The sequence below is a fragment of the Ictidomys tridecemlineatus genome, chromosome 1 (assembly GCF_052094955.1).
Source record: "Ictidomys tridecemlineatus isolate mIctTri1 chromosome 1, mIctTri1.hap1, whole genome shotgun sequence".
Classification (NCBI taxonomy): Eukaryota; Metazoa; Chordata; class Mammalia; order Rodentia; family Sciuridae; genus Ictidomys; species Ictidomys tridecemlineatus.
Genome location: NC_135477.1, coordinates 212,125,641 through 212,151,207, shown reverse-complemented (window position 1 = coordinate 212,151,207; position 25,567 = coordinate 212,125,641). Strand labels below are relative to the sequence as shown.

Sequence of the window (25,567 nt, the reverse complement as noted above, 5' to 3'; positions counted from 1 at the left end):
GCAATTATCAAGAATACAAGCAACAATAAATATTGGTGAGGATGTGAAGGAAAAGGTACACTCATATATTGCTGGTGGGGCTGCAAATTGATGCAACCACTATGGAAAGTGGTATGTAGATTCCTTAGAAAACTTGGAATGGAACCACCATTTGACCCAGCTATCCCACTCCTCAGATTATACCCAAAGAACATAAAATCAGCATACTACAGTGACCCAGCCACATCAATGTTTGTAGCAGCTCAATTTATAATACACAACTATGGAACCAACCTAGGTATCCTTCAACAGATAAATGGTTAAAAAAATGTGGTACATATACACAATGGACTATTACTCAGCCTTAAAGAAGAATGAAATGATGTCATTTGCCAGTAAATGGATGGAACTGGAGAATATCATCCTAATCAAAATAAGCTAAACCCAAAGAACCAAAGGCCAAATGTTTTCTCTGATATATGGATTCTAATTTACAGTAAGTGGGGAGGGGTTAGGGAGGAATAGAGGTACTTTGGATTAGACAGAGGGGAGTGATGGGAGGGGAGGGGGTATAGGTATGCAAAGGCAGTGGAATGAATCGGCCATTATTACCCTATGTACATACATGATTACATGACTGGTACAATTCTACATCATGTACAACCAGAAGAATGAGAAGTTATACTAGAAGAATCTTGATTTGCATATCTGTGTATTAAATCTGTGGTGGTATATCTTGTTTGAAATAAATGAAAAGAATCTGACCTGACACAGATAAAGAGTTAAAACAAACAAACAAACAAACAAACAAAAACTATGGTCACACCTTTTTTGGATAAATCTATTCTTTGATACATCAAACTTGACATGTGGTAGATTCTTAGAATATAATTGCAATGTTTGAAATCTTATAAATCAAACTTTTATATACACTGTCTGATCTTGCACATGCAAAAATCTTTTTTTCTTTCTTTCTTTTTTTTTTTGGTAATGGCACACATTGGTTAGTTGTTTATTAAGCTATACAGAATGTCCAAATGTTTACATATTTCATTATGTATACATAATGCAAAAAGATACATTTTTTTATATCATTGGTGAGTTTTCCTTTTCAATACCTTCATTTTTATGTGGTACCAAGCATCGAACCCAGTGTCTCACGTATTCTAGGCAAGCGCTCTACCACTGAGCCACAACCCCAGTCCTATCTTTTAAATTTTATTAGACACAGTGTCTTGTTGAGTTGCTCAGGGCCTCGAAAAGTTGCTGAGGCTGGGTTTGAACTCATAATCCTCCTGCTTCTGCCTCCCAAATTACTGGGATCACAGGCAGGTGCCACAGTGGCATCCCTTATCATTGGTGATTTTAGCAGTAAAGTACTGGCAACCTTTTAAGCTCAAGGAGGCAGATACACGTTCTGTAAAACTTGTATTTTTGTATGAAAATTCAAATAAATGCTTTTATTGGAGATTATTCCTACCTGGGCAAATAGCAGAAGTACTTTCCATTTCTTCACACTTATTTAAAAGGCCTATATTCTAAAATGCAGGTTTGATAAAATCAGTTATTTTTTACTCCTTTGTCAAGAATATTCTTTAAGAGAAAATATTTAAAAATTTTGGGGCCAGGGTTTGTAGTACACTGGTAGAGTGTTTGCCTAGCACGTGTGAGGCACTGAGTTCTATCCTCAGCACCACATAAAAATAAATAAAGGTATTGTGTCCATCTACAACTGAAAATAAATATTTTTAAAAAATCTTGAATTTCGTGTAGTGTGACTGGGTGTATGGAGGAGAAGAATACAACATATAAACTACCAGTACACTTTGGTGACATTGTCTTGGTTCCTGCTAAGGTATCTACTATTGCTTTTAGACCATCAGTGCAAATGTCAATATAGTGAAAAAAGTTAACAAAACCTCAGTATTAGTATGAAAATTGTCTTGACCTTGAGGACCCACTGCAAGGGTCTCAAGACCCTTAGGATTTTGTGGCTAACGGCAATTTGGAAAAAGCTGCTCTAAACTCACATACTTTTGTCTCCCATTAGGCTGCGAGTTCTAAGTGGATCGTCTGTGTCCCTTTCGTGTCCTTGTCTAAGATTGTCTAACATATAACAATAAATACTAATATCTGCAAAACGAATGAAAACATCGCAGAACCTCTGGTTTACTGCTTCCTTCCTTAATTCAATTGGAAACTCCACGTTTTGTGAAAATTTCCAAGATTTTTCACAGTTAGATGGCTGGTTTTTTTTTTTAAGACAGTTGATGGGCGGGGCGGGGGTGGGGAGTCTCCTGTACAGAAGGCTGCGGTGCAGTTTGGGCCTGAATTTGTCGATGATACCCGGGTGGCATCAGCAGGCCAGGCCGCTTGATTTCCCAGTCCGACCTAAAGACTGGAAAGATCTGGGTCTTCCACGCCCACAGGAGCACCAGAACTGGATCGAGTTTTAGGGAAAAAAAATAAGCAAACAAAAGCCCCCCAAACACCAATCAAAATCCTGGCGGAGAGAAAAGCAGCACCTAGTGCGCAAGAGACCCCAGGGGCCGGAGGGCGCAGTCTCCCGAGACCCGCCGGGTTGCCGGGGTGACGCTTCCGGCTGGCGCGCGCAGCCCCGGGAGCAGGGGAGTTGTGAAATGGTCGGCTAGACCTGCCCGGCGTCGTGAATTCACCAGCGGGAGCGCGCTCGCGGCCGCGCGTCCTCAGCTTTCCCGGCTCCGTCGCTGACGCGTCGTAGACGTTGGGGAGCGGGAAGGCAGTGGCAGCGGGATCGGGATGAACAGCGGCGCAGGCTTCGGTTTGGGCTTAGGCTTCGGCCTTACCCCTACGGCGGTAATTCAGGTGACGAATCTATCGTCGGCGGTGACTAGCGAGCAGATGCGGACGCTTTTTTCCTTCCTAGGAGAAATCGAGGAGCTGCGGCTGTACCCCCCGGAGTAAGTGCAGGAGCTCGGCTGGGGGAGGGGCGCGGCGCCATAGAGACCTCGGGAACCTAGGCGTGGGGGAGAGCGCGGGCGCGCGGCGCCGTCACGTGATCGCCTGGGCTTACCTTGGTGCCCATATTTGATTAGGGCACCGGGCCCCTCTGCCCCACGTTGCTGCTGTCCTTGTTAGTCAGGTTTTGAGGCTTAGCCTCCGTACCAAGCCCTTACAAAGGATTTGCAGTAGTTTCCTTTCCCATGCCTCCGGAACTTGTGTTATCTGCCTGGTCTTTGAATTCAATGCCCCATCCTTTTTTTCTCTCCCCTATTTAAGATGGCCGCAGGTGGGCCCGGAATAGCCCTCATGGCAAACGCCTGATAACGTTTTTGCACTATGAAAATCGAGGAGCCTGTGTCTGAGCAGCTGCCCAGTTCTTTAGATCTTGGTGCCAGGCTGTTAGTGCAGATTAAGAAGCCTGTGGCTGATGACAAGACGAAATTCTGGTTGGTTTTTTTTTTTTTTTTTTTAACGAAAGGCGAACTCAGAAACTTAGCATCTTTTTGGTTTATCTAACTCAGCCCAGCCGTGTTATTAAAGATAGTGTCTATTCGATCTTTTGGTTATAGATTAAAATTTCCTGCTGGATGTTTACAATGTATCCCAGACTTTTCAAAAACGTGTAAATCGGTGGAGGATTATCTCTAGTGTATATATACTTTTAAAGTCTCGATTTTGACTCGCATTCACAGGCCGCAGCCATTTCCCAAGTAGTGTATTTGAAAGGTAAATTTCCCTTCTACAATATTATCTAATCGGAAAACTTGTAAGTTGTACGGGGTTTGCAGGCTCCTTACCTTCTTGCGTGCATGAGCATTTCTTTTTTCTTTTTTTAGAGGTAGATCTTATTAAGAACCACAGGTTTTTGTTCGTTATATCAAACTCCTTTGAAGGAAGAGGAAGTAATTGCCCAAGATTTCTTTCCTTTAAAGAATTTGCATTTAATTTGGCTTATTTCATAATGATGCATACGTTTTGTTTTTTGTTTTGAAATGTTTCGTGCATGCAGAAAAGTTGAAATAATACGGTCAACTCCCATGTTCCTTTCAAGTGTACTTCCTAATTTTTTGCTACAGTTGATTATTAAAATTTTTCCATTCTAATACTGCTTTTTCCCCCTTTTTTGATCTAGTGTATCATCAGAGAACAGCTGTGGCACTTAGTTACTAGAACAGTCTGCTCTTCCCTCACCTTTTAAAAAATCCTTCATGACATTAACACTTCCTTATATTTCCATTCTGTCTTGTGGAACAGGCCATAATTTGAGTTTATAGAAGTTGTTTCTTCATTCAAGTAATATATTTTTGACTAGACTAATGTGTATGTGCACACACATGAATTTTGATTGATTAGCTCTGGCAGTATAGCTTTGAATATGATTTAACTTTTGCAGATGCTTTCAGCCATCTCTTAAGCACTCAGTGTTTCATAATTGAGAAGTGTTTGGAGGAGTGCTGTATCCTGGAAGAATTGGAGTCAGTCATTAAAATAGTCTAAACATGAAACCCTGGGAGTTAACCTTGTGGTATCTCATAGGTAGAGAAAATATATTACAGAGCATGGCCAACCTAATACAATTTATATGATTGAAACCAGGGTTAGAGTGGTTATACACTCCAGTTACTATCTGGTACTAGTAACGGCATTTTTAAAAAATGAATGTCATCACTTGGAGTTTAAAAGTCAAAGATGTTGCTTTACAATAGAGTTAGTATGTCACAAACTATTGGTAAAATTGTAGCATAAATATAATACACATAAGCCAGGCCTATTGAAAACTCAGGTTTTAAAATTTAGTTTTTTTGGCATAAGCCAGTAATTCAATTTCATTTTAATAATGAAATTTTTGTGTTTATATAAACATTATTTTTATTTGTAACTTGTCTTTTTTTTTTTTTTTTTTTTTTTTTGGTGCTGTCAGATGGTTAAATATCCCAAGTTCTCAGCCAGCCTGGGCAAATTAGTAAGACTCTGTCTCAAAATAAGTTAATAAACAAATAAAAATAAAAACTACTGGGGATGTAGTTAGTGGTAGAGTGCCCCAGGTTCAATCCCAGGAACGTAAACCACTCATGCCAAGAAAATACATCTAAATCAAGTGATTCCTTAGTTTTTCTGTAAGTGCAATATGAAATCCCTCATTCTTCTCATTCTTGTTTTGTTACAGTAGAGACACACTTTATTAACAGGTTTTCTGTTTCATCATGAAGTTATTACCTAGTTTTTATATTAAAGATGTTTTTGCAAATTTGTCCTGGACTGGACAAAAGTGCAGCAGTAGTAGTTGTATTGAAGATACAGAGTTGTTTTGTACCATCCTAAAAACACTATTTTTAAAATTTTATCTTTGGAACCTGAGTAGACATTTGTTTGTTTTGAAATTGGAAATAAATTTGGTTTTGTGTTGTATGTGAAAATTTTTTTTTAACTAAAATTTCATGGGACTGGGGACATAGCTCAGTGGTAGATTGCTTGTGTATTATGTGTGTAGTTGTTGTTTCAGTCCACAGCACCATACATACATATAAAACATATGATTTTAGTTGCTAAAATGAAAACTTGGATTTTAAAATTTAGTTCTTTTGGCATAAGCCAGTGATTCAATTTCATTTAAATGTTTAAATAATGAAATTTTTATAAGTGTTTATTATAAATATTACATTTATTTGTAACTTGTCATTTTTTGTGTGCTGTCAGGTGGTTAAATATCCAGTTACTATTTTAATTTTTGCAGAGTGAATCTCATAGCTTATTAAAACTATTTATACACGTAAGGCATTTTTGTTTTTTCAGCAAACTTTTTATTGAGGTGTAATATGCAGACAGAAAAATGAACAGATTGTGATTGTACAGCTTGATGAAGTGTCACAGAGTAAACATGCCCAGGTAACTAGCATACAGTCAGGAGTGTAAGCCCCTAGCAGGTCCCCTGTGCCCTTCTTCAAGTGACTAACCCCCAAAGGGTAATCCTGTTCTGATTTCTGACACTGGAGATTTTACCTGTGTTGTTTTTTTTGCTTGCTGGTTTCCTTCACTTCTCTGGTCTTCAAAAGTTCCAAGAATGAAAGGTAAAATCTATCAACTACTTATTTAAGCTTATTTAGTTAAAAAATTAATATTATCAGTATAACTATTTTGTTGAAAATATAGAAAAAGAAACAATACCTGTGATCCTACCATCCATCACAACCCCTCCATTTGCATATATTACCCTCCAGTCTTTTAATATGTGTTTATTATAATGTATTATCAAAGGATTGATACAATTCTATAAACTTTTTTCACTTCAGCTGTAATAGCATTTTTCATATCCCCGTACTTTGTTTATAGTAATTTTTAAAGACTAATATGTGTTTGGAAATTCTATCATGAAATATATTGGTATATTTTAGCTGCATCATTTAGTGGTGTTTTTGATTGTCAGCAGTGATTATTAGTGGTCTTACTGGCAGTGTTAGTAGTTCACAAGAAAGCCTTCTATAAGGAGAAATTGTGCTGTCTAAAGTATCATTGGAGCCCTGTAGAGAAAGCCCTATGATAAAATGATGCATCAATTAATATTTCCATACATAAAACTCGATTTTGCCCATGTTTATTATATTCTTTTCTATATTTTCTCTAAAGGATGATACTAATGTCCAGTGTACATTGATGTAAAATGTAGGATATATACAGTCTTGGCTTTTGAAAATGTGCCATCATCATGTTGAATGAAAGAAGAGAAAACTAATGTTCAAGCTCTACTAATTTTGGGTATTGCTACTTCCCGTGGAGTCTTATGTTTAGACTAGTTGAATTATGTAACCTGCTTTTATAATTAAAACTGTCAAAATTAAAAATGACAATCCTGTTTAAGTAAATCTAGGGACTGGAGATGTGGCTCAATGGTAGGGTGCTTGTCTTGCACGTTATGAGGCCCTGGGCTTAATTGCCCAGCACAGGAAAAAGAAAGAGTGAATTTATTGGTTTTAGATACATTAGAGAGAAAGATCTAAATACAAGGTTTGGAAACATGCTGATTTATAAATACATACACATTTGCTTGCTGAGATTTGTCATCTCTGTGGAGGCTTGCCACTATCATATGTTAGTATTATATTTAATATAAAGTGTTACTGCCTCTCTTGAAAATCTTAGGTATTTACATTTTTACAAAACAGTGTAAGTTGGGCTTTACTGTATTTCAAAGAGGTAGCTGGAGGTGAACATTAAGAAAATGCTTAAAGCACTTTCATGCTTAATAATGGTTTTTAGAACAAAATAGACAAAATATTTTTAACCAATTCCTAAGTTTCTCAGATCTTGGTGTCATGTCTTCACATGCAGTAGTTGTGCAAATCAGTCTCAGATTTCCTGTTTCTTTGGATATTTAAAATGAAGTTGGGTTTCAACTAGGGGTAGTTGGCAGTGTGTTTTTAATTTTCAATGATGGTAATTTGGTTTTCATTCTTTCACAAAAGGTTTTTCAGTTTAGGTAATGAAATTAAAGTGATGGTTTGTCAGGTTTGTGAAGATTTCAGGACTAAAAGAGTTGCAATTGCTAGGGTATTTTTAGTAGGTCATTGTAATCATAGATTTTATTTTTTTGGTTGCAAAGGACAGAAACAGTGTTACCCAACAATCTACCTTAAGAACAGACAGAGAGTTGATAATGACTATAAAACAGAGAGGCCTCTTGGGAAAAGGGCCTGGGAACCAGAAAGGTAGTTCAACAATCAAGGTGATTGCCTCTTTCTCTGAAGAGGCTTTATTGACAGGTATGTTTCTGTATATCTACTCAGTTTCTTTGCAGATCTGTTCTGTATTCCTTCATCATCTGGCTGTCACTTTTCAGCCTAACAGAAGATCTAAGCGTTTCAAGTTCATTTAGTCAAGCCTGACTACCCAAATTATAGGTTGTTGGTCAGCAAGTGAAATGGGCTTTTGTGATGGTTTTGATCAGTTGTGGCTAGATAAGCCAATAGGCTCTTCTAAGGGTTTTCAAAGGAAATTGTGATGATGTCTGTGCTGAAGCTGCACTGATAGTACATACAGGAGGTATTTTAAGATGACTTACCAGAAGACATGACACTTGAGCCAAGTTGGGACATTATAGCTTGATGGAACAGCAGGTACAAAGACCCAGATGTTTAGGATGTTTTCTTAGAACCATAGGTATTTCTGAGCCTGGAGTTTTGGGTATACTTAGATGATGAAGTGAGAACAGAAGGGTGCCTTTGAGGAAATGTAATCTGTGGAGTGACACAATGCAATTTAGGGTATAGAAGGGTCTGTTTTTGTGGAAAAACAGCAATAAGGGATTGAAATTGGATGCAGTGTGGTTGGTTAGGAACCATTATAGTAATTTAGGTGACAAGTGCTGAATTAAGGCTTGGTAATGAGAATTATGAAAGAATTAATGTGACAATAGTCGGGAGGTAGACTCAGCAGAATTTATTGGATGAGAAGATGAAAAGATCAAGGGCAATTTCTCAGTCAGGATATGCAGGGTTTTAGAAACAAACCAAATCTCAGATTATTTCTTATGCTAAATTGGTGGGGTTGAAATTGTACTCATTGGGGGCTTTGTGGGATGAAGCTGATGAATCCACCCTTCATCTATCTCTTGAACATAACTAGTCACTGTGTCAGAGAAAAAGAGCCAACCAGTGGTTGGCTCTTTTAAAACTTTTACAAGTTAGACACATTAGTTCTGCTCATGTTTAATTGACCAAAACAAGTTACAGGGCCACACCTTTGTTCAAGGAATAGAGAAATGGAATTTACCACGTACTCAGAGGGAGCTTTGGAAATATTTGGTAAATAGCACTAATAACTGTAACTTCCAAATTACAGACTTGGGAAGAAATGTGAAGACATTTTTAATTGAGATATGAAATACAGACAGAGGGCAGGCTTTGTAAGAAAGAGAGAATGGGTAATGATTTGGATTTAATGACTTAGGGGTGGATGAAAATGTATTGTCAGCCCTTGGATCTGGGTGTCTAGAGCTCAGAAGAAGCTCAAATTGGAGATTTGGTAACATAAACATGGTGGATAAGCATGAATATGGACATATTTACCTCTAAGGCAATATATGAAATGCTTTGACTAAGATAGTGGGTAAAGGGGGATTTTTGGTGAGGATTGGTATGAATCCTGGATTTGGATGATCTTAGGCAGAGGAAATAAATTGAGTTGATTAGAAAAGAGGTAGTTTTTTTAAAAAAAAAAAAAAACTAAATTAGCCCTAGCAGTATGTTAATGATAAATATAGTTTTAAATGCAAATACATTTTATTTGTTTGGCTTAATAGCATGTATGTAAATTTAACCGTTATTAATGTGGTTATTCTACATTGTTTAAAGATGGATTTGTTGCTTTTTGTGAGGGATTACAGAGAAAGATTTTTGAACTTTAAAATGACTAGTATTTGTGGAATGACTAAATAGTAACTGAAAATGATGGGGTGTTTTTGTGGGGAGATGTATACTGGGGATTGAAACCATGCTGGGTATGTTCTGACTCTACCACTGAGCTATACCTTTAGATCTCCAGAATTTTAAAATTCTTGATTGGTTGAATGATTAAGATTTCATGAGATTTGGATTTACATGATTACTTTAAATCTTGACTTTGCCATTTTCTAGTTCAGAGATGTGGCTAACTTATTAGAACTGTTTAGTAACCCACAGTAAATTACTGTTATTATTCCAGTTATAAATGATGTTTTCACATGATATCTTTTCTTTCTAGTGTAAAAAGCTTTCAAATGAGTGTGTATTTATATTATAGATTAGGTATATATTTAGGTACTTTTTTCCTGCTACAGACAATTGTAGATTTTGATGAAAAATAATTATGGATATGTTGACGAAATGTCCACGAGGGTAGTAACTTTACAGCAAAATGTGTAAAATTTTGTTTATAATTTTTTTTGGGGAAGGTCTAGAAAATCACATTGCCATCTGTCCTGAAACTAGCTGGTATATAGCTGGTATATACATAAAAACCTTAATTTAATTTTTTGTTTCTAAGACTACCATCAAGTTTTAATGACTTTTTCTTTTTGTGTTGAGGATGAACCCAGGGACTTGCACTTGGCAAGTTCTCTACCACTGAGCTACATACCCCAACCATGTTTTTAGTGATGTAAATGCTGGGGAATCACATTTAAAAAGGATTGGGATGGTTAGAGAATTTGAATTTTTAAGAAGTGGAGCTTTCATAAAGGGATTTTTGCCTATGTAGGATGACACAGTGGTTGCATCAATTGATTTTACATTTCACTGAGATTCAGGACTGATTGAGTTTTAAGTTTTATATATAAGGCTATAGGTCTGCCTAGATTGCCTCTTTCTGGTGAGACATACCACCATTTAGTGTTTTAATGATCACTTGCAACAAAAATTTCCCAAGTCTTGATTAGGTAAGAGTACGAAAACATGTAAGAAAGGTTTTAAGTGAAAATGACAAAACTAAGCAAATATTTATTAGTCCAATTGTTTTTGTTTTTATCTTGCAGCAACGCTCCTCTTGCTTTTTCCTCCAAAGTATGTTATGTTAAGTTTCGTGACCCATCAAGTGTTGGTGTGGCCCAGCATCTAACTAACACGGTTTTTATTGACAGAGCTCTGATAGTTGTTCCTTGTGCAGAAGGTTAGTATCTCACATTTTTTTCTATTATTTTAATTTCTGTTCTGTTTCTGTAGCCTTTTGGCTTCCTACAAATTAGCAAGCAGACAGTACTCTGATGTGTGTGTGTGTGAGAAAGCAAGAATGAAATTTGGAGAAGAAAAGAATTTTTACCTAATGGTAAATTAAAGCGGTTAATATATTACACATGTATGTTTAAGATTTTACAACTGCATAAAGTATTTGGCTTCTTGTTTGCTTTAGTTTTCTTTAGGAAATTTACAGATTGTGAAGAGAGCTTTTTATATTTAAAAAATAGAAATGGGTATGGGAAATTTTTTGGACTTTAAATGTACAAAGTAAACATCTACCTGTGTATATAGTACTAATAATATTACAAATAAGAAATGTATACATTTTGCACAATTGAGGTTAAGTGATCTTTATAGGAAAAATATTCTTAATTAGTATCTTCAAGTATTCTTTTGAGATAACTTTATTTTTACTGTGAGATGATTGTTTCATCTTCAGTGTATAGTGTGCTATGCAACTGGAATTTACTTATTTAAATTGGTTCTTTTTGGAGGTAATTGAAGAAAAAGCCATGGTAAGCAATTTTTCAAAGCATCCGTCAAGGAAATAAATAGGAATAGGACCCAAGGGTCTTACATGTGTATTTGTTAAATTTTTATGACTGCTTTAAAAGCTAATTATTACTAATATTTTTTAGTAACTTACTTTTTTACAGAACCATTTATATATAATAGACTACGTTGAATTTTGGTGTATAATTAACTTGAGCAGTATGGCATGTGTACATGGATTTTAGAATTGGGTTATTATAAATTTAAATGCCCTTATAAGTAGATAATTCCTGGTGGATGATGATAACATATTTTACAACATTAAAGTTCCCAAGAAACAACTTAATGGGCTTTCATGTGTAATTTTAACACCTCTTATAGTAACCAGGTTAATATTAAAACAATTTAATGTATATAAGCAGTTTGCTGCATTTTCAGGGTTTTATTCTTATTTCAGAATGTCTGTTCTGGAAAGTCAAAACATTTTAGTCAAATACAGTGAGTACCAGGCTGGTATTTTTGAAGTCCCAGAATAGGACATTCTGGCTTTTTTTCAGATAAATTTGAAAGGGTCTTCATCATGTTTGGGTGTAAGGGAAATAAAAATTGATTAAAGTTAATTATCTATTTATATATGTCTTTATCTGGAGTTCTATAGAAGTACAGTGAGCCCCAAATTGGAAAATGAATTAGGAATGAAGCTGATTAATGGTTTAATACTATATAGTTTATATTGAAATTTCATTCCAAGAAACCTCAATAAAAGAAAAATCAAGTAGAAAGTTTACTAAACTGGAATATAATATCAGAAAATTAAACCACCAACAGCACAGGATCTTTTATTATGTCAGATCCCATTGAATTGGATAGAATTTTTTAGCAGTGTTGCTTTGTTGGAACCTGGCTATATTTCCATAGAATGTTTCATGTATCATATAAGCCCTGACTTGTTGTAAATGGTCAAGGTTATGGGCATGTAGATATCCCTTTTACTGTTTGTTTTACTTCATAGAGATGAATAAATGCAGGTTTTTTTTTTAATAATTTGTAAGTATTTTTAATATTACCATTTAGAGACAAAGCTTTGCTATTTCACACATGAAAATTTAAGCATACTTTCATAGTAATTTAGTTATATGTAAGTAAATATTTCTGAACATATTAGAAAAACCTTTAGATATCATTTTTCATTAGTTATATTAAATACAACACAGATGAATTTATGGAACCTGAAGAATTTCATATTGAGCTGCTAAAAGTCTGATCATGCACTGCCAGGAAAGAAATAATGCATTATTGTACTAAAAGAGAGCATAGTGGGTTTGAAATAAACCCAAAGAAAGCATTACAGTGGAGGAAGTTCTATTAAGAATAGATGTGCTGTGGTGTGGCGAGCAGTCTGCTCTGCACATCACCGAGTGCATTCTTTCCTTGATGTCCTAGAAATAGTCATGATGTAAATGAGAGGAATCAGAAAAAATTTTTTAAAAAGGTTTTTAGTTTGCTGTTTTTTTAGTTCAGATAGTGACATGAGAAATCCTAATCTGTAAAAGTAATGTTTGATGTGTAACAGGTACATACTTACTAAGCATTAACTATTGTTAATAAAACATGCCATTTCAAAATAAAATATACTTTCATTATACTTGTCTAAATATGATCTCTTTTTGTTGTTGCGTGCATTTCAGATTTCTTTTTATAAATGTTAACACTTACGAAAGATAAGGTCAAACATTAACAAAGGTGTCAGCCTAATCATCAGTCATAACTTTATGTCCACATTTTCTGGTAGATGGATTTTGACTATTAATTTGGTTTTGTATGTTTTCTCTATGTGATATTTGTGCATTATTAGATGACTAGACTGGCCAAGGCAGACCTGTTACACTTGCCTGAGTTAGGCATTGTTTGCCATGCCACTAAACCTGCCGTCAAGTGAAACCTTCATTGGGGAAATGAGATCGGAGTCTGAACCGCAGAAGATGGACGCCCTGTCTCTGTTTTTTATTGTTTTACTTTAATTTCATTTCTTTTTCTTTATTTTGTCCCTTTTTTTTGTTTTTGTTTTTGTTTTTGTTTTGTTAAATCTCTCTCACTTTAACTTGTGAGCTGGTTTTCCAGTTCTTTGTAAATGGTATTCCATTAAGGTTCATAACGTGTTGCAAATTATATTGGGAGATAATTAACACAGCTCAACCTTAGAATAAATTTTTCATGCAGTAAATTAAAATATAGTGTTGAGAAGCTAGTGTGAGTCTTAATTGGTGTTTATAGATTGATCAGGTACATTTTATACTTAACATTAAAACACTTATAAGGATCTTAGGAACACTTCCTGATCTTAGTGTAACATTTTTGTAGTTTCCCTCCCCACTCCAAGACTTTATCTCATAAAAATGAATGGATGGCTTTTAATATTCATCCGTCCCTCTAGAATTCTAGGCATACAAAATCATCAAGGAAAATAAGCAAGTTTCTTACAGTGCATTGGTATGGGGAAAGTCTTTCATTTTATGATTGTTCATTATACAATTTATTTCCTTGTCTTATGAAGACTTTGTTGCCTATGTGGGGAAAGGATATTTGAGAAAATATTGATTATTTATTTGTGTGCGTGTTTTTCTGTTTGCTTGAATTTTTTGTTGAAAATTCTTCAGAGGTTACCAGTTTCTAAATGGCTTCTGAGGTTAGGATTCAAGTAATATGAGAGATACTATTTTTCTCTCCATTACTAAGGAATATAGTTTGGGGAAAATGCTAAATCTGATTGTTTAAATACTTTTATATACTCTGATATTATTTAGAGGATAAATTTGATAGGATTTTATTTCAGAAATTGAGCAATGGAACTTTTTCTTAAAATACCTTTAATAGAATAAGACAGGTATAATTGAGCTTAGAGTTCTAGATTACTCTCATGAAAGGCAATGATAGTCTGACTTTGAAGCCAAAGGAGACTTTCTAATACTAAGTGATCAACTTTTGGCCCATTTAATCTCCTTTTTGTTTATATAATTTTTCTATACTGTTTTTATGGATAGTTTGGCTTATTAATTGACAAGTAATATTAAACTTGGAAATCATCTTTTTTTTTTTTTTTTAGGTGTATAAATTTTAGGGTACTGAAGCATAGAGTTTTCACCTCAGGACCCCAGTTTTATTAAGGATATTCAGATTTTATAAACCTTTTTTTTAAAAAGTCTACGTAACAGATAAAGTGAGTGTGATATCAGTGTAAATAGTATAGTATCAATGTGGGTGTACAAAAATACATGTGTTAATAAGTATTTAGTAACTAAACACATACAAAAATAGGTTGTTATTTAATGTCTTCAGTAAGACCTACCTTTTGTTTATCTTTATGCATGTTAAACAATCTATTCTGTCAGAATTTACATTGAAATAATAAAAGTAACTTTTTGAAATTAGGCAAAGTAATATAAATTTAAATGCTGCAGAGTTCTTAAAGCTACTACAATGTACCTTTTATTCTGTTCCTGTAGATAAGACATAATTAATATTTAAAGCAAGTTTTAAGTTTCATCTTGAATTCCATCCATGTTTAGAGATATATTCAGATAATAACGTTCAGAGATTGATCTCTATACATGGTTGTTTTAAATAGGATTTTTACCACTGAAACCAGGAAAATTTACTACATAATATTATATTTCAGCTTAGTATGATTTTGTACACTATTTTAAAACATTTTTGACCAAGTTCTTAACGGAAACACTTAGCCAACTACAGTATGACTAGTTCTAAATGTATCTACACTTAGTCAACTTTTACAGAATTTTTTTTTGCTAAGATAAAAATGTGTGAAAGTTGCAATCTTAATAAAAATTATTTGATTAAAATCAGCAGTTACATGGCAAATGATGTACTTTAATTTTTTTCATTTTTTTAGGTTGTAGGCTTTTTTTTAGTTTTTAAGATTATTTTAGTGTTACTATTGTTATTAACCATTTAAAATGTTTATAAGCAAGACATTTAAGCATTAATCATTTCTCTTCAGATAAGTATATATGTAAATTGGTTCTAAAAGTTACATTTTAAGAAGGTTCCTGAGACTAGGGAAAAAAAATTTTTGTCATTAATTCTCACAAAGTTTTAGTGATTATTATAATTTTTTCCAAGGCATATTCTTTGAAACTGGATTCTTTTTAGGCATCATTGATCGTTGTTGGTGAGATGCCTTATTAACAGAATGGGTATAGGCTTCCTTTTAAATTGAAGCTGATTACATGAAGTAGGTTTATGTTTTCTCTGTTTATTTGAACTTGAATCTGTTGGAGGGTTATCACAATTGTTTGCATCACAAGTAGATAGTTTCAGTAAACAGAATAGGGGCACTCATTAAGGAACAAATTTCAATTCGCACATATTTGTTTTTTCTTTTTCTTTTTTTTTGACTAATTTGGTTATTTGCCATTTCTGGGGATTAAACTTTAAAAAATGTTCTTCTTTTCTGTATCTGATGTTCTGTGTGCTATTAGTGATGCAGCCAACACGAACGGTTGTCATGTGTAACACAACTTTCGATCACCGCGAAAACACCGTCCTGGGAAAGCGTCCATGCTTGATATCGTTTGGTTCATGAACATTAAGTTTCCAGTACAGGTGACCCATAGCTCAAAGTGTTAAATAATTGTCTACATTATTCAATTTTTAAAATAATATTCCATTAATGAGATTGTTAGTCTTTGAAGTTTTGCTCACTTTTATTTTTCCTAGTAGAGCCAGGATAAAAGGAAAGACTTAAGTTCTTATTTATTTCTTTATACGGATCTGATAGATAGATTCATTTATTATTATTATTTTTTAAGTGCAAGGGTAATTGTAAAATCATAGTGTAAAGTTGGTGTGGTGTTTCTGCTCTAGGTAATGTTTGGAACTTGCCTCTGCAGGTAAAATCCCAGAGGAATCGAAAGCACTCTCTTTATTGGCTCCTGCTCCAACTATGACAAGTCTGATGCCTGGTGCAGGATTGCTTCCCATACCAACTCCTAATCCCTTGACTACTGTAAGTATTGTACTATACATAAGTAAGTACCTTCTTATGAAAGGAGTGAATATTGAACTGTATAATCTGTTGGATAAAGAGATTAGACAGTTATTTGTATTCCTAGCCACTGAGGAGTGTGAAGCCAGGAGTATGTCACAAGCTTGAGGCCAGCCTTAGCAATTAGTGAAATTCTGTTTCAAAATGAAATTCAAAATGGACTGGTGAGATAGGGCAATGGTAGAGCTAGAGCACCCTTGGTTTTAGTCCCCATTACTACTGCCCCCTACCCCCCCCCCAAGAACAAAATGTAGTCGTTTTGCTTTAACCATAGGATAAGCAAGAACTTACTATTTTAGATTTTTGCTTAGGTAAATTTTTCTGTTTCAATTTGAGGTTATCCATACTGGGACCCTGCCTTTACCACTTGGTAGCCTAGAAATTTTTGGCAAATTAATTTCTCCAAGTTTCTGGTTTTTTTTTTAAAGACCTGTGAAATTGACATAATAGTAATGCCTACCTCTTAAGGTTGGTATGAGAATTAAGTTAATAACTCAGCAAAATGCGATGCTGTGATAATTGTTGATTAGGAACTTACACAGTGTTTTTTAATGACCAGCATACAGTTAATCCTTATTATTTGTGAATTTACTTACTAAGTAGTTTTTTTGAAACCTCAAAATCATATTTGCAGTGCTTTTGTGGTCATTTTCAGATATACAAGGTGATGAGAAATAGGAGTTGCCTGATGTACATATTCCCAGATTATGTCAAGCAAAGTGACACTGCTTTTTTGTTTTGGCACTCATGCTATAAACAAGCATACTTTTGCAGTTTTTTAGTGCCACATTTAAAAATTTTGTGTGCCTTTTTAGATAGGTCCCGAAGCCAAGTCCTAAATAGTAAATGCTTAGGTAAATTATGATATACCCTATGAAGAAAATGTGTGTTAGATAAGTTTCTGATTTGTTGAGTTGCTAATCATGAGTTTAGTCTCTTTCTCTTTCTCTCTCTTAAAATATATCTATTTACTTGTGGTGCTGAGGATTGAATCCGGTGCCTCATATGTGTGAGACAAGCGCTCTACCACTGAGCTACATCCCCAGCCCCATGAGATCAGTATTAATGAATCAACACATTAACTCAGGTGCCTTCAAACAAACATATAAAACAAAATTATATATTAGTGATGATGAGTGTGTTATGGTCAGAGGCTCCTAGGAACTTAATCTTTTATTTTCCTTAGGAACATGGTTCAATAATCCAGTAATAATTCATTATTTATAGAAACTTTCTATAGGGTATAACTACTTTGACTATTGAGAACCAACTATTCATTTTTAGTATTAAGTTTAAAGGTAGTTAAAATTCCCAGATAGTTAAGAAATTGGTTATATTTCAGTTATGTTCAAAATTAATGTGATTTCCCTGTCTTAATAATTCAGAAAGTTAGGAGTCTTTAGTCCCCTTCTAGTCTTTTTGAGTTGATCCATTCTTGTCAAGATTAGAGAATGGTAATTTGCAATACTAATAGAAATTATGTTCTCTTGGTTTTTTTTGTTTGTTTGTTTTGTCTTCTTACAGCTTGGTGTTTCACTTAGCAGTTTGGGAGCTATACCAGCAGCAGCACTAGACCCCAATATTGCAACACTTGGAGAGATACCACAGCCACCACTTATGGGAAATGTAGATCCTTCTAAAATTGATGAAATTAGGAGAACAGTCTATGTTGGAAATTTGAATTCCCAGGTAACTAATTTAAGAAGAAACAGAGGGCAATAGTTCTTTTTTCCCCTCTTAAAAATCATATTGATTGGGCTGAGATTGTGACTCAGTGGTAGAGCACTTGCCTAGCGTGTGTGAGGCACTGGGTTTGAGTCTCAGCACCGAATATAAATAAAAAATCATAAAATAATAGCTCTGTTAAAACTGTCACTTTGTTTCCTCAGACAACAACAGCTGATCAACTACTTGAATTTTTTAAACAAGTTGGAGAAGTGAAGTTTGTGCGGATGGCAGGTGATGAGACTCAGCCAACTCGGTTTGCTTTTGTGGAATTTGCAGACCAAAATTCTGTACCAAGGGCCCTTGCTTTTAATGGAGTTATGTTTGGAGACAGGCCACTGAAGTAAGAAATCCTAAACAAGAAATTTTAATGATTTAAAAAAATTTAAAGTATATTTGATGTAATTAAGGCTTTTTTTTTTCTTTTTAATAGTAATTGGCAATTTGTGGAAAGGAAGACTGTGTTAAGTATAAATGAAATACATGCCATTTTAGCCTTTAAAATCCTAAAGTTGTATTTGGAATCATATTTCTCATTTTCTATTTTTAAGGTCTAGTTTACTTAACATTATTTACATACCCCACATAAAAGTTCTAAGTCTTTATCAGTTTTAAAATTATTTTATTGGTTTTATAATATGACTCTAGACTAATGGGCAATTTAACATGTGGGCTGTACTACTCTACTTCTGGTAATATGAATTTCAGTAAATTCTAAATCCCAGGAAGAAAGTAATATCAAGTACCCAGAAATGTTTTAAATGAGACATTGGATTTTTAAGGTTTGCTCATATCCTTGTTTGTAAAAAATTGATGTAGCCTTTCAGATACTTAAGATCAGATATTCTGTTTCAGTTAGATTATTAAGTCAAACACAGTTTTGTCTGATTTAATAGGTGATTGTTCTAGTTATACAGTTTGATCAGGGTTTAACTGTTGAAGGATAAATAATGGTTTTTAGTGGGATCTAATTATCTCAGTGTGGAAAAGGGATAAATAGAGGCAGACAAATCCCATTCGTTGTGTGCATCAGAGAAGCCATTCTCACCTAATAGGGGAAGTTTTATCAGACACCTCCCACATTCAAAGGTGTCAGAGTGACTCAACCAAGGAAGGAATAGGGTTGACTAAAATGGTGCAGCTTTCCCTTTATCCTACAAGGGAGCACAGTTTATCAACAAAATCTCCTAATGTAAGAGTAGAAATGATTTAACATTGGTATCAGTGTTTATAATTCTAAACCATTTGGAAAATATTTATTCTGTATTAAAAGAAGTCAGCTAGGGTTTAGTATTTTTGTTTTTCCTTGCTTATAGCTTTTTTGGCAAGAGGTGACTGAAGGTGAGGATGAGAGATGAATTGAACTTTTTTGAGGTTGTTTTTGTTTATTTTGTATTTAGCTATATCATTTTAATGTGCTTCTTAGAAGTCCTTAGACTCATCAGTAAGTTATCATATAAACATTTGTTTAGTGTTTTATAAAATATGGTGTGTATTTGTGATATGCTAATATTTTTAATTTAGAATAAATCACTCCAACAATGCAATAGTAAAACCCCCTGAGATGACACCTCAGGCTGCAGCTAAGGAGTTAGAAGAAGTAATGAAGCGGGTACGAGAGGCTCAGTCATTTATCTCAGCAGCTATTGAACCAGGTAAGGCCATAGCGTTGTTACATAGGTCATCGCTTAAAGATCATAGAATCTTAGAACCTGAAGGAATTTTAGAAATAATTACATTGTTCAGTCCCTTCATTTTTACCAATAAGAAGACTGAAACTCAAAAAATAGTAAGTGGCTTACTCAAAGAACAACTTAACACAAATTTTGTCTTTTTTCCCATAGTGCTGTATCAAGGCACATTAGCCTGAGTTTATTAGCTCTTTATTTTTTAATAGGAAAACCAGTGTTCAGAATGATTTCCTGAAGGAAAGTATAAGTGTTATTATGAAGCTAAAAAGAAAAGAGTAAATATATTCAAAATGTTAAGCAGGGTTTGCTATAAAAGTTCTAATTTTAAACCTAGAAAAGAGAGCCCATGATTTAGAAAAAATACAGAAAACTGTTTTAGCAGGGTGAAGGAACACTTATTCAAATTTTGTGTTGCTTAATAAAATGATTTTAAAATCCAGTCTAAAAATGTCTAGGTGTTTAACCTTTGAGTGGATTTTCTAAATTTAACACTTGGAATTTAAACTTCGATTCTAGCAAAATAAACAGAAAGGACTTAAAATCACTGTCATAGGAATTACAGACATGTTTTAATCGTACGTTATGGCAGCAACAAAATATTACGAACAGCTGTTTATAATCATCTGGTTTATATGTACTGCTGCAGGGTGGCTGCACTCAACGAGTTTATGCAATGACTTTCTTGGATGTTTCTGAAGGATAATTGCACAGGAGGAGGATGTACAGAGAGTAGGCCCCTTGCACTATATGTGGTACATTCCACTTGTGCCTAATTATTAACTGGGATCTTTAATTGTTCTGAGCTTACACTGCAAAGTGGTTTTTTCCTCCCAGAGTCTGGAAAGAGCAATGAAAGAAAAGGCGGTCGATCTCGTTCCCACACTCGCTCAAAGTCCAGGTCTAGCTCAAAATCCCATTCTAGAAGGAAAAGATCACAGTCAAAACACAGGTGAGAATTGCTACTTTCATATTTTATTTTTTTCAGTTTCTTATTTAAAATAGTTAAGATTTTATGGATTTTTATCAAATTGCCAGAATTTAGAAAGTTTTAATGATTATTAATAAATATAAGACTAGTTAAGTTTTAATAGTTAAGCTAATTTTCCATTTAAGAAGTTGGTTTTCTATATAAAGATGCTAACTTGATAGATTTCTAAGTGTATTCTTTACACAGAAGTGGCAGAAACTTTTTGTTCTTTTGAAAAAAGGGAACATATTTAGTGGTTATGCTGAAAATATTGTTCAAGTTGCGGCTTTTTTGTTTTCTTTTCCCTGTCCACTCCAGGTCTGGGGACCAACACCCCAGATCTTGGTTTCAAGCAATTTCCTGTCTCCAAGTACCATGTTTCAAATGGAACACCTTAAGTTTTTGGTACTCGTGGTGATAAGAGCCCTCCTCTGACCACTTTTGGAGCTGAAACCCCAGAGTAATTTGCAGTCTCATTTTGGAAGTTGTCTTGTCCTGAAGCACTGTTTGTTTTTTTCCTATTTTTGATTATACTTTTGGCATTTTGTTTTCTCTTGTCTGTTATTGCTTTGTGTTTGGAAAGGAAATCTCAAAATATAAACTCGGAATTTCATCTTGACTGCAAGTACCTTAAGAATCATCTCTAAAGTGATATATTTTATTGTTTTTAAGGTGTGGAGGGGACTTTTTGAAATGGGAAAGTGTATATATATATGTCTATGTATATATATATATATATATATATATATGTACACACACACACATGTAGGTGGGACTTTTTGAAATGGGAAAGTGTATATATATTTGTGTGTATATATATATACACACACACACACACACACACACACACACACGGAGGGGACTTTTTGAAATGGGAAAGTGTATATACACATGAGGTTTGTCAAAGCTTTGCGTGTATATACACTTTCCCATTTCAAAAAGTCCCCTCCACACCTTAAAAACATTTCAAAATATATATATATTTGATCCTAATTGCATGTCATGATGTTTATGTCTTCAGGAAGGAGGGAAAGTGTGTGTGTATGATGTGGCAGTATTAGAGAAGGCAGAGGGATTGAGGGGAAGAAAGGAAAGAAACCAGTGTGTTGAGTCTCACCAGCATGCCCAGTTGAATTTTTCTATGATGATCACAGAGATTCAGTGAATGATAAAGGAAAGTAGACTATTCTTTTTTTGTTTCTAATACTCATACTTCTAGCCCTTTTAGTGTTATATAGGTCTCTACTAAATCAGTTTGCAAGATCTCTTTGAAATATTGTTTCAGTGTCAACAAGATGATGTAGTTAGGCAAATTCAGAATCAAGTAAAAAGAGTTGTTTTCATGTGTAAGAAATAAAGCAATGCAGCAGAAGGTGGAGTTGGAGTAGCAGTGGTGCTAGAGTGGACATTCCTGTGTGTTGACAGGATCGGGTGAGGATAAAGAATAGCAAGGAAATATAAAATTGTGTGAAAATTAATAACTGTATTGAGGAAAAATAGAATCTTATTTTGAGGGGTTGATATGAGAGCAAGCTAACCTCCATGATTAACATCGAGTGGCTTCCTTGATAATCTATGTGAAGCTATATGTGCTTTTTGAAATTGGGCAAATAATTGAGCAATCCACTTTATCCATTGTTCACTGTAAGGTTTTAATTTTAAGTACTATGTATTTAATTAGTCCCCCCTCCAAGGGTATCATCCAGTCTATAAAGTTTGTGAATTCTTGTTCTTGATATTCATGAGAGTTATTTTCTTGTAGATCTGTCTGTGTAGCAGTGGAAATTAGTAGCTCTTGCTGTGTGTGTGTGTGTGTGTGTGTGTGTGTGTGTGTGGTCAGCATATCCTACTTTCACATGTTCATGTAGACACGCAAAGCTTTGACAAACCTCATAAACATACAAAAGAGGACAAGTTCTCTATTCTTTTTAAAGGAATGGAAAACATCTTATTGAAAAACATATGACTTTAGGATGTTGACTTGGAAGTTGGAAGAAGTCCCCTTAATCCCCAGGAGTCAGAGAAGGTTTTTATTGACTTTCCCTCCTCTGCCAGTGGGAGCTGGTATCCTCAGGTTTTGCTTATGGGCCCACCTGTTCTTTTCCACCATCTTCAGATGCTTCTAGAACCATGCTTTCCAAGGCATAGAAAGACAAATACTACTCACATTAAGGAGCTTAAATTTGCTTTCATAAAAGCAGACATCTGGTTATTAAATGGTGGAGGGATATGGGAGGAAGTTGGATAATACATGCCAAAATACTGCTCATGTTCTATAACATGGTAGAATGATTGTAGTTCCTAACAGTTCAGTACATATTTTACAAAGAGAGGCGTTTATACATTCCCAGAACAAATAAATGATTAATGTTTAAGGAGATGGAAATGCTAAATTAAGCTGATTTGATCACTGCACATTTTGTACATGTATTGAATTGTCACGCAGTACCCCACAGATATGTACAATTATGATGTGTCAACTTAAGTGAGAGTTGTGCTTAACCCCCAATATCTCCCCTTTCTCTGTTTCTTCCCTGTATTATTGTAAATAGGAGGAATGGGTTTCTTGTCATTATATCCCTAGCTAGGACTTGGGAAAAGTGTTTCTACTTTGTTCAAATTTTGATACTTTTAAAAAAAATTCTAATTAGTTAGACATGACAATAGAATGCATTTTGACACATCATACATAAATAGAGTATAATTTCTTATTTTTCTGGTTGTACATCATGTAGAATCATACTGGTTGTGTAGTCACATATGTACATAGGGTAATAATGTCTGATTCATTTTACTATCTTTCATACCCCTTCCCCTCCCCTCACTCCCCTCTGTCTAATCCAAAGTGCCTCTATTCTTCCCTAACCCCCCACCCCACCTCTCTTATTGTGAATTGGCATTTGTATATTAGAGAAAGCATTCCGCCTTTGGTTCTTTGGGATTGGCTTATTTTGCTTAATATGATATTCTCCAGATCCATCCATTTGCAGGCAAATGCCTTAATTTCATTCTTCTTTAAGGCTGAGTCATAGTCCATTGTGTATATATACCACATTTTCTTTATCCCTTCATCTATTAAAGGGCACCTGGGTTGGTTCCATAGTTTTGCTCTTGTGAATTGAGCTGCAATAAACATTCATGTTGCTGTGCCACTGCATTATGCTGCTTTGGGTATAAACCGAGGAGTGGGATAGCTGTGTGAAACGGGGGTTCCAACCAAGTTTTCTGTGGAATCTCCATACTGCTTTCCATAGTGGTTGCACCAGTTTGCAGTCCCACCAGCAAACGTATGAGTATACCTTTTTACATTTTTTATTTATATAGATAACATTAGAAAACGTAGGTAGTACTAGAATTGTTTTTTTTTTAATTTTTTTTTTTAGTTGTAGATGAACAGATACCTTTATTTTGTTCATTTATTTTTATGTGGTGTTGAGGATTGAACCCAGTGCCTCACACATACAAGGCAAGTACTCAACTGCTGAGCCATAACCCTAGCCCAAGAATTGTTATGTTTTTAAGTTAAGTAACCTTTACAGACCAGCATAGGAACTATAAGACATTTTGTAATGTTTTAATGGAAAACAACTGATTTACAAAGGAACTTTGATACAGCGTGAGGGTAAGTTGCTATTTATTTACAATTTAATTTTAAAATATAATTTTGTAAATTATTTAAAAAATTAAACTGCTAATAAGTATTTGTCTTTGGTTGGATTAGACCTACTCTTGAATGTTTTAGTGTTCTTAATTAAAAAACGTACTAGAGGGTGGGATAGACCTGAAAAGGTTTAATGTCAAAATTAAAGTATAATAATTACTCCTCAGCAGTGACGTGAACTCTCAGAACCTACAGGATAAGAAATCAAGTGATCAGTTATATTTTTAGCAAGGTTAATTAGAATAGTCTTAAGCTTTTTTACTGAGTACATAGAAACAATGTGAACATCTATAAATGGACTAAGAATGCTCTAACTTTTAAATCTACCTTAATACCTGCTACTTGACCTTCATGTCTCTTAGGTTTTTAGTGGTAAATACTTCAGCAAACTCAGAATTATCTTATTGTATTAAAAAAATGTTATAAAGACAGATGCATTTTTAAAAATTATTTTCTTTCCTCAAGTGCATTATCTTTACAGCTGTATAATAGATGAGCAGTTAAAAATTAGCTGTAAGAGCATGGTGAGGATGGTGCATACCTATAATCCCAGCTACCTAGGAAGCTGAGGCAGGAGGATTGTGAGTTTGAGGCTGACTCAACATTTTTAGCAAGACCACATCTCAAACACAAAATGGGCTGTGGAGGTAGCTTGGTGGTAGAGTACCACTGGGCTCAATCTCCAGTGCTGAGGGGGAAAAAAATCCAAAACAATTGGACTAACTGAAAAATATATTAGTAACGGAACTGGAGGTGTTTCTGGTTTTATAGCATGCCCCAAGCATGACCATTTAACTATATATTTCTCTTATAGATATTTGTGTATATTATGTACAGTGTACTTGTGGAAGTTCATTTGACCTCCTTGGAATAAATAAAGATTTAAAGTTTACATTTATGTTAAACTGTTATTTTTTATGATGGCTATAATAATAGCAAGAATTGAGATAAGTGTTTACTCTGTGCCAGAGACTGCAAGTCAGTTTTACATACATCATCTAATTAATCCTCATGATAGGTAAATAGGTGTGATTCTGATTCCACTTTATAGATGAAGAAATGCAGAGTTAGAGAGGTTAGTGACTTGCTAGTGCTCGGCCAGCTAGTGTGTGGCAGAGTTGTGCTTTAGAGCCAGATTGTCAGACTTCAAAGCTGGTGAGTCTTATCACTTTGTTATTTTAAGTTGAGTGCATCTGTTTTGTTGTATTTTAATAAATAGTGCCTGAATTAGCTCATTGTGGGAAAAAAAGTATTTAAAAATACAGTTATTTCAGTGGGGAAAGAGGTACTAATCAAAAT

At 34.6% G+C, this 25,567-nt stretch overlaps 1 protein-coding gene across 5 annotated transcripts in view; it reads left to right on the top strand.

Moving 5' to 3' along the window:
* The first annotated feature begins 2,627 nt into the window (after window positions 1–2,627).
* The window catches only part of Srek1 (splicing regulatory glutamic acid and lysine rich protein 1), a 39,962-nt gene continuing 17,022 nt past the window's right edge, over window positions 2,628–25,567 (top strand). The window contains exons 1-8 of one of the 5 annotated variants that reach the window (XM_021722474.3): window positions 2,687–2,823; window positions 10,466–10,599; window positions 15,659–15,782; window positions 16,070–16,185; window positions 17,749–17,913; window positions 18,114–18,292; window positions 19,474–19,604; window positions 20,475–20,589. In XM_021722474.3, the coding sequence (XP_021578149.1) occupies window positions 16,123–16,185; window positions 17,749–17,913; window positions 18,114–18,292; window positions 19,474–19,604; window positions 20,475–20,589 (653 nt within the window). In that variant the 5' untranslated portion in view covers window positions 2,687–2,823; window positions 10,466–10,599; window positions 15,659–15,782; window positions 16,070–16,122. Of the gene's footprint in view, window positions 2,919–10,465; window positions 10,600–11,045; window positions 15,783–16,069; window positions 16,186–17,748; window positions 17,914–18,113; window positions 18,293–19,473; window positions 19,605–20,474; window positions 20,590–25,567 lie in introns of those variants that run through there. The other 4 variants (XM_078015776.1, XM_040273562.2, XM_005319548.5 and 1 more) reach the window with 4 other exon arrangements.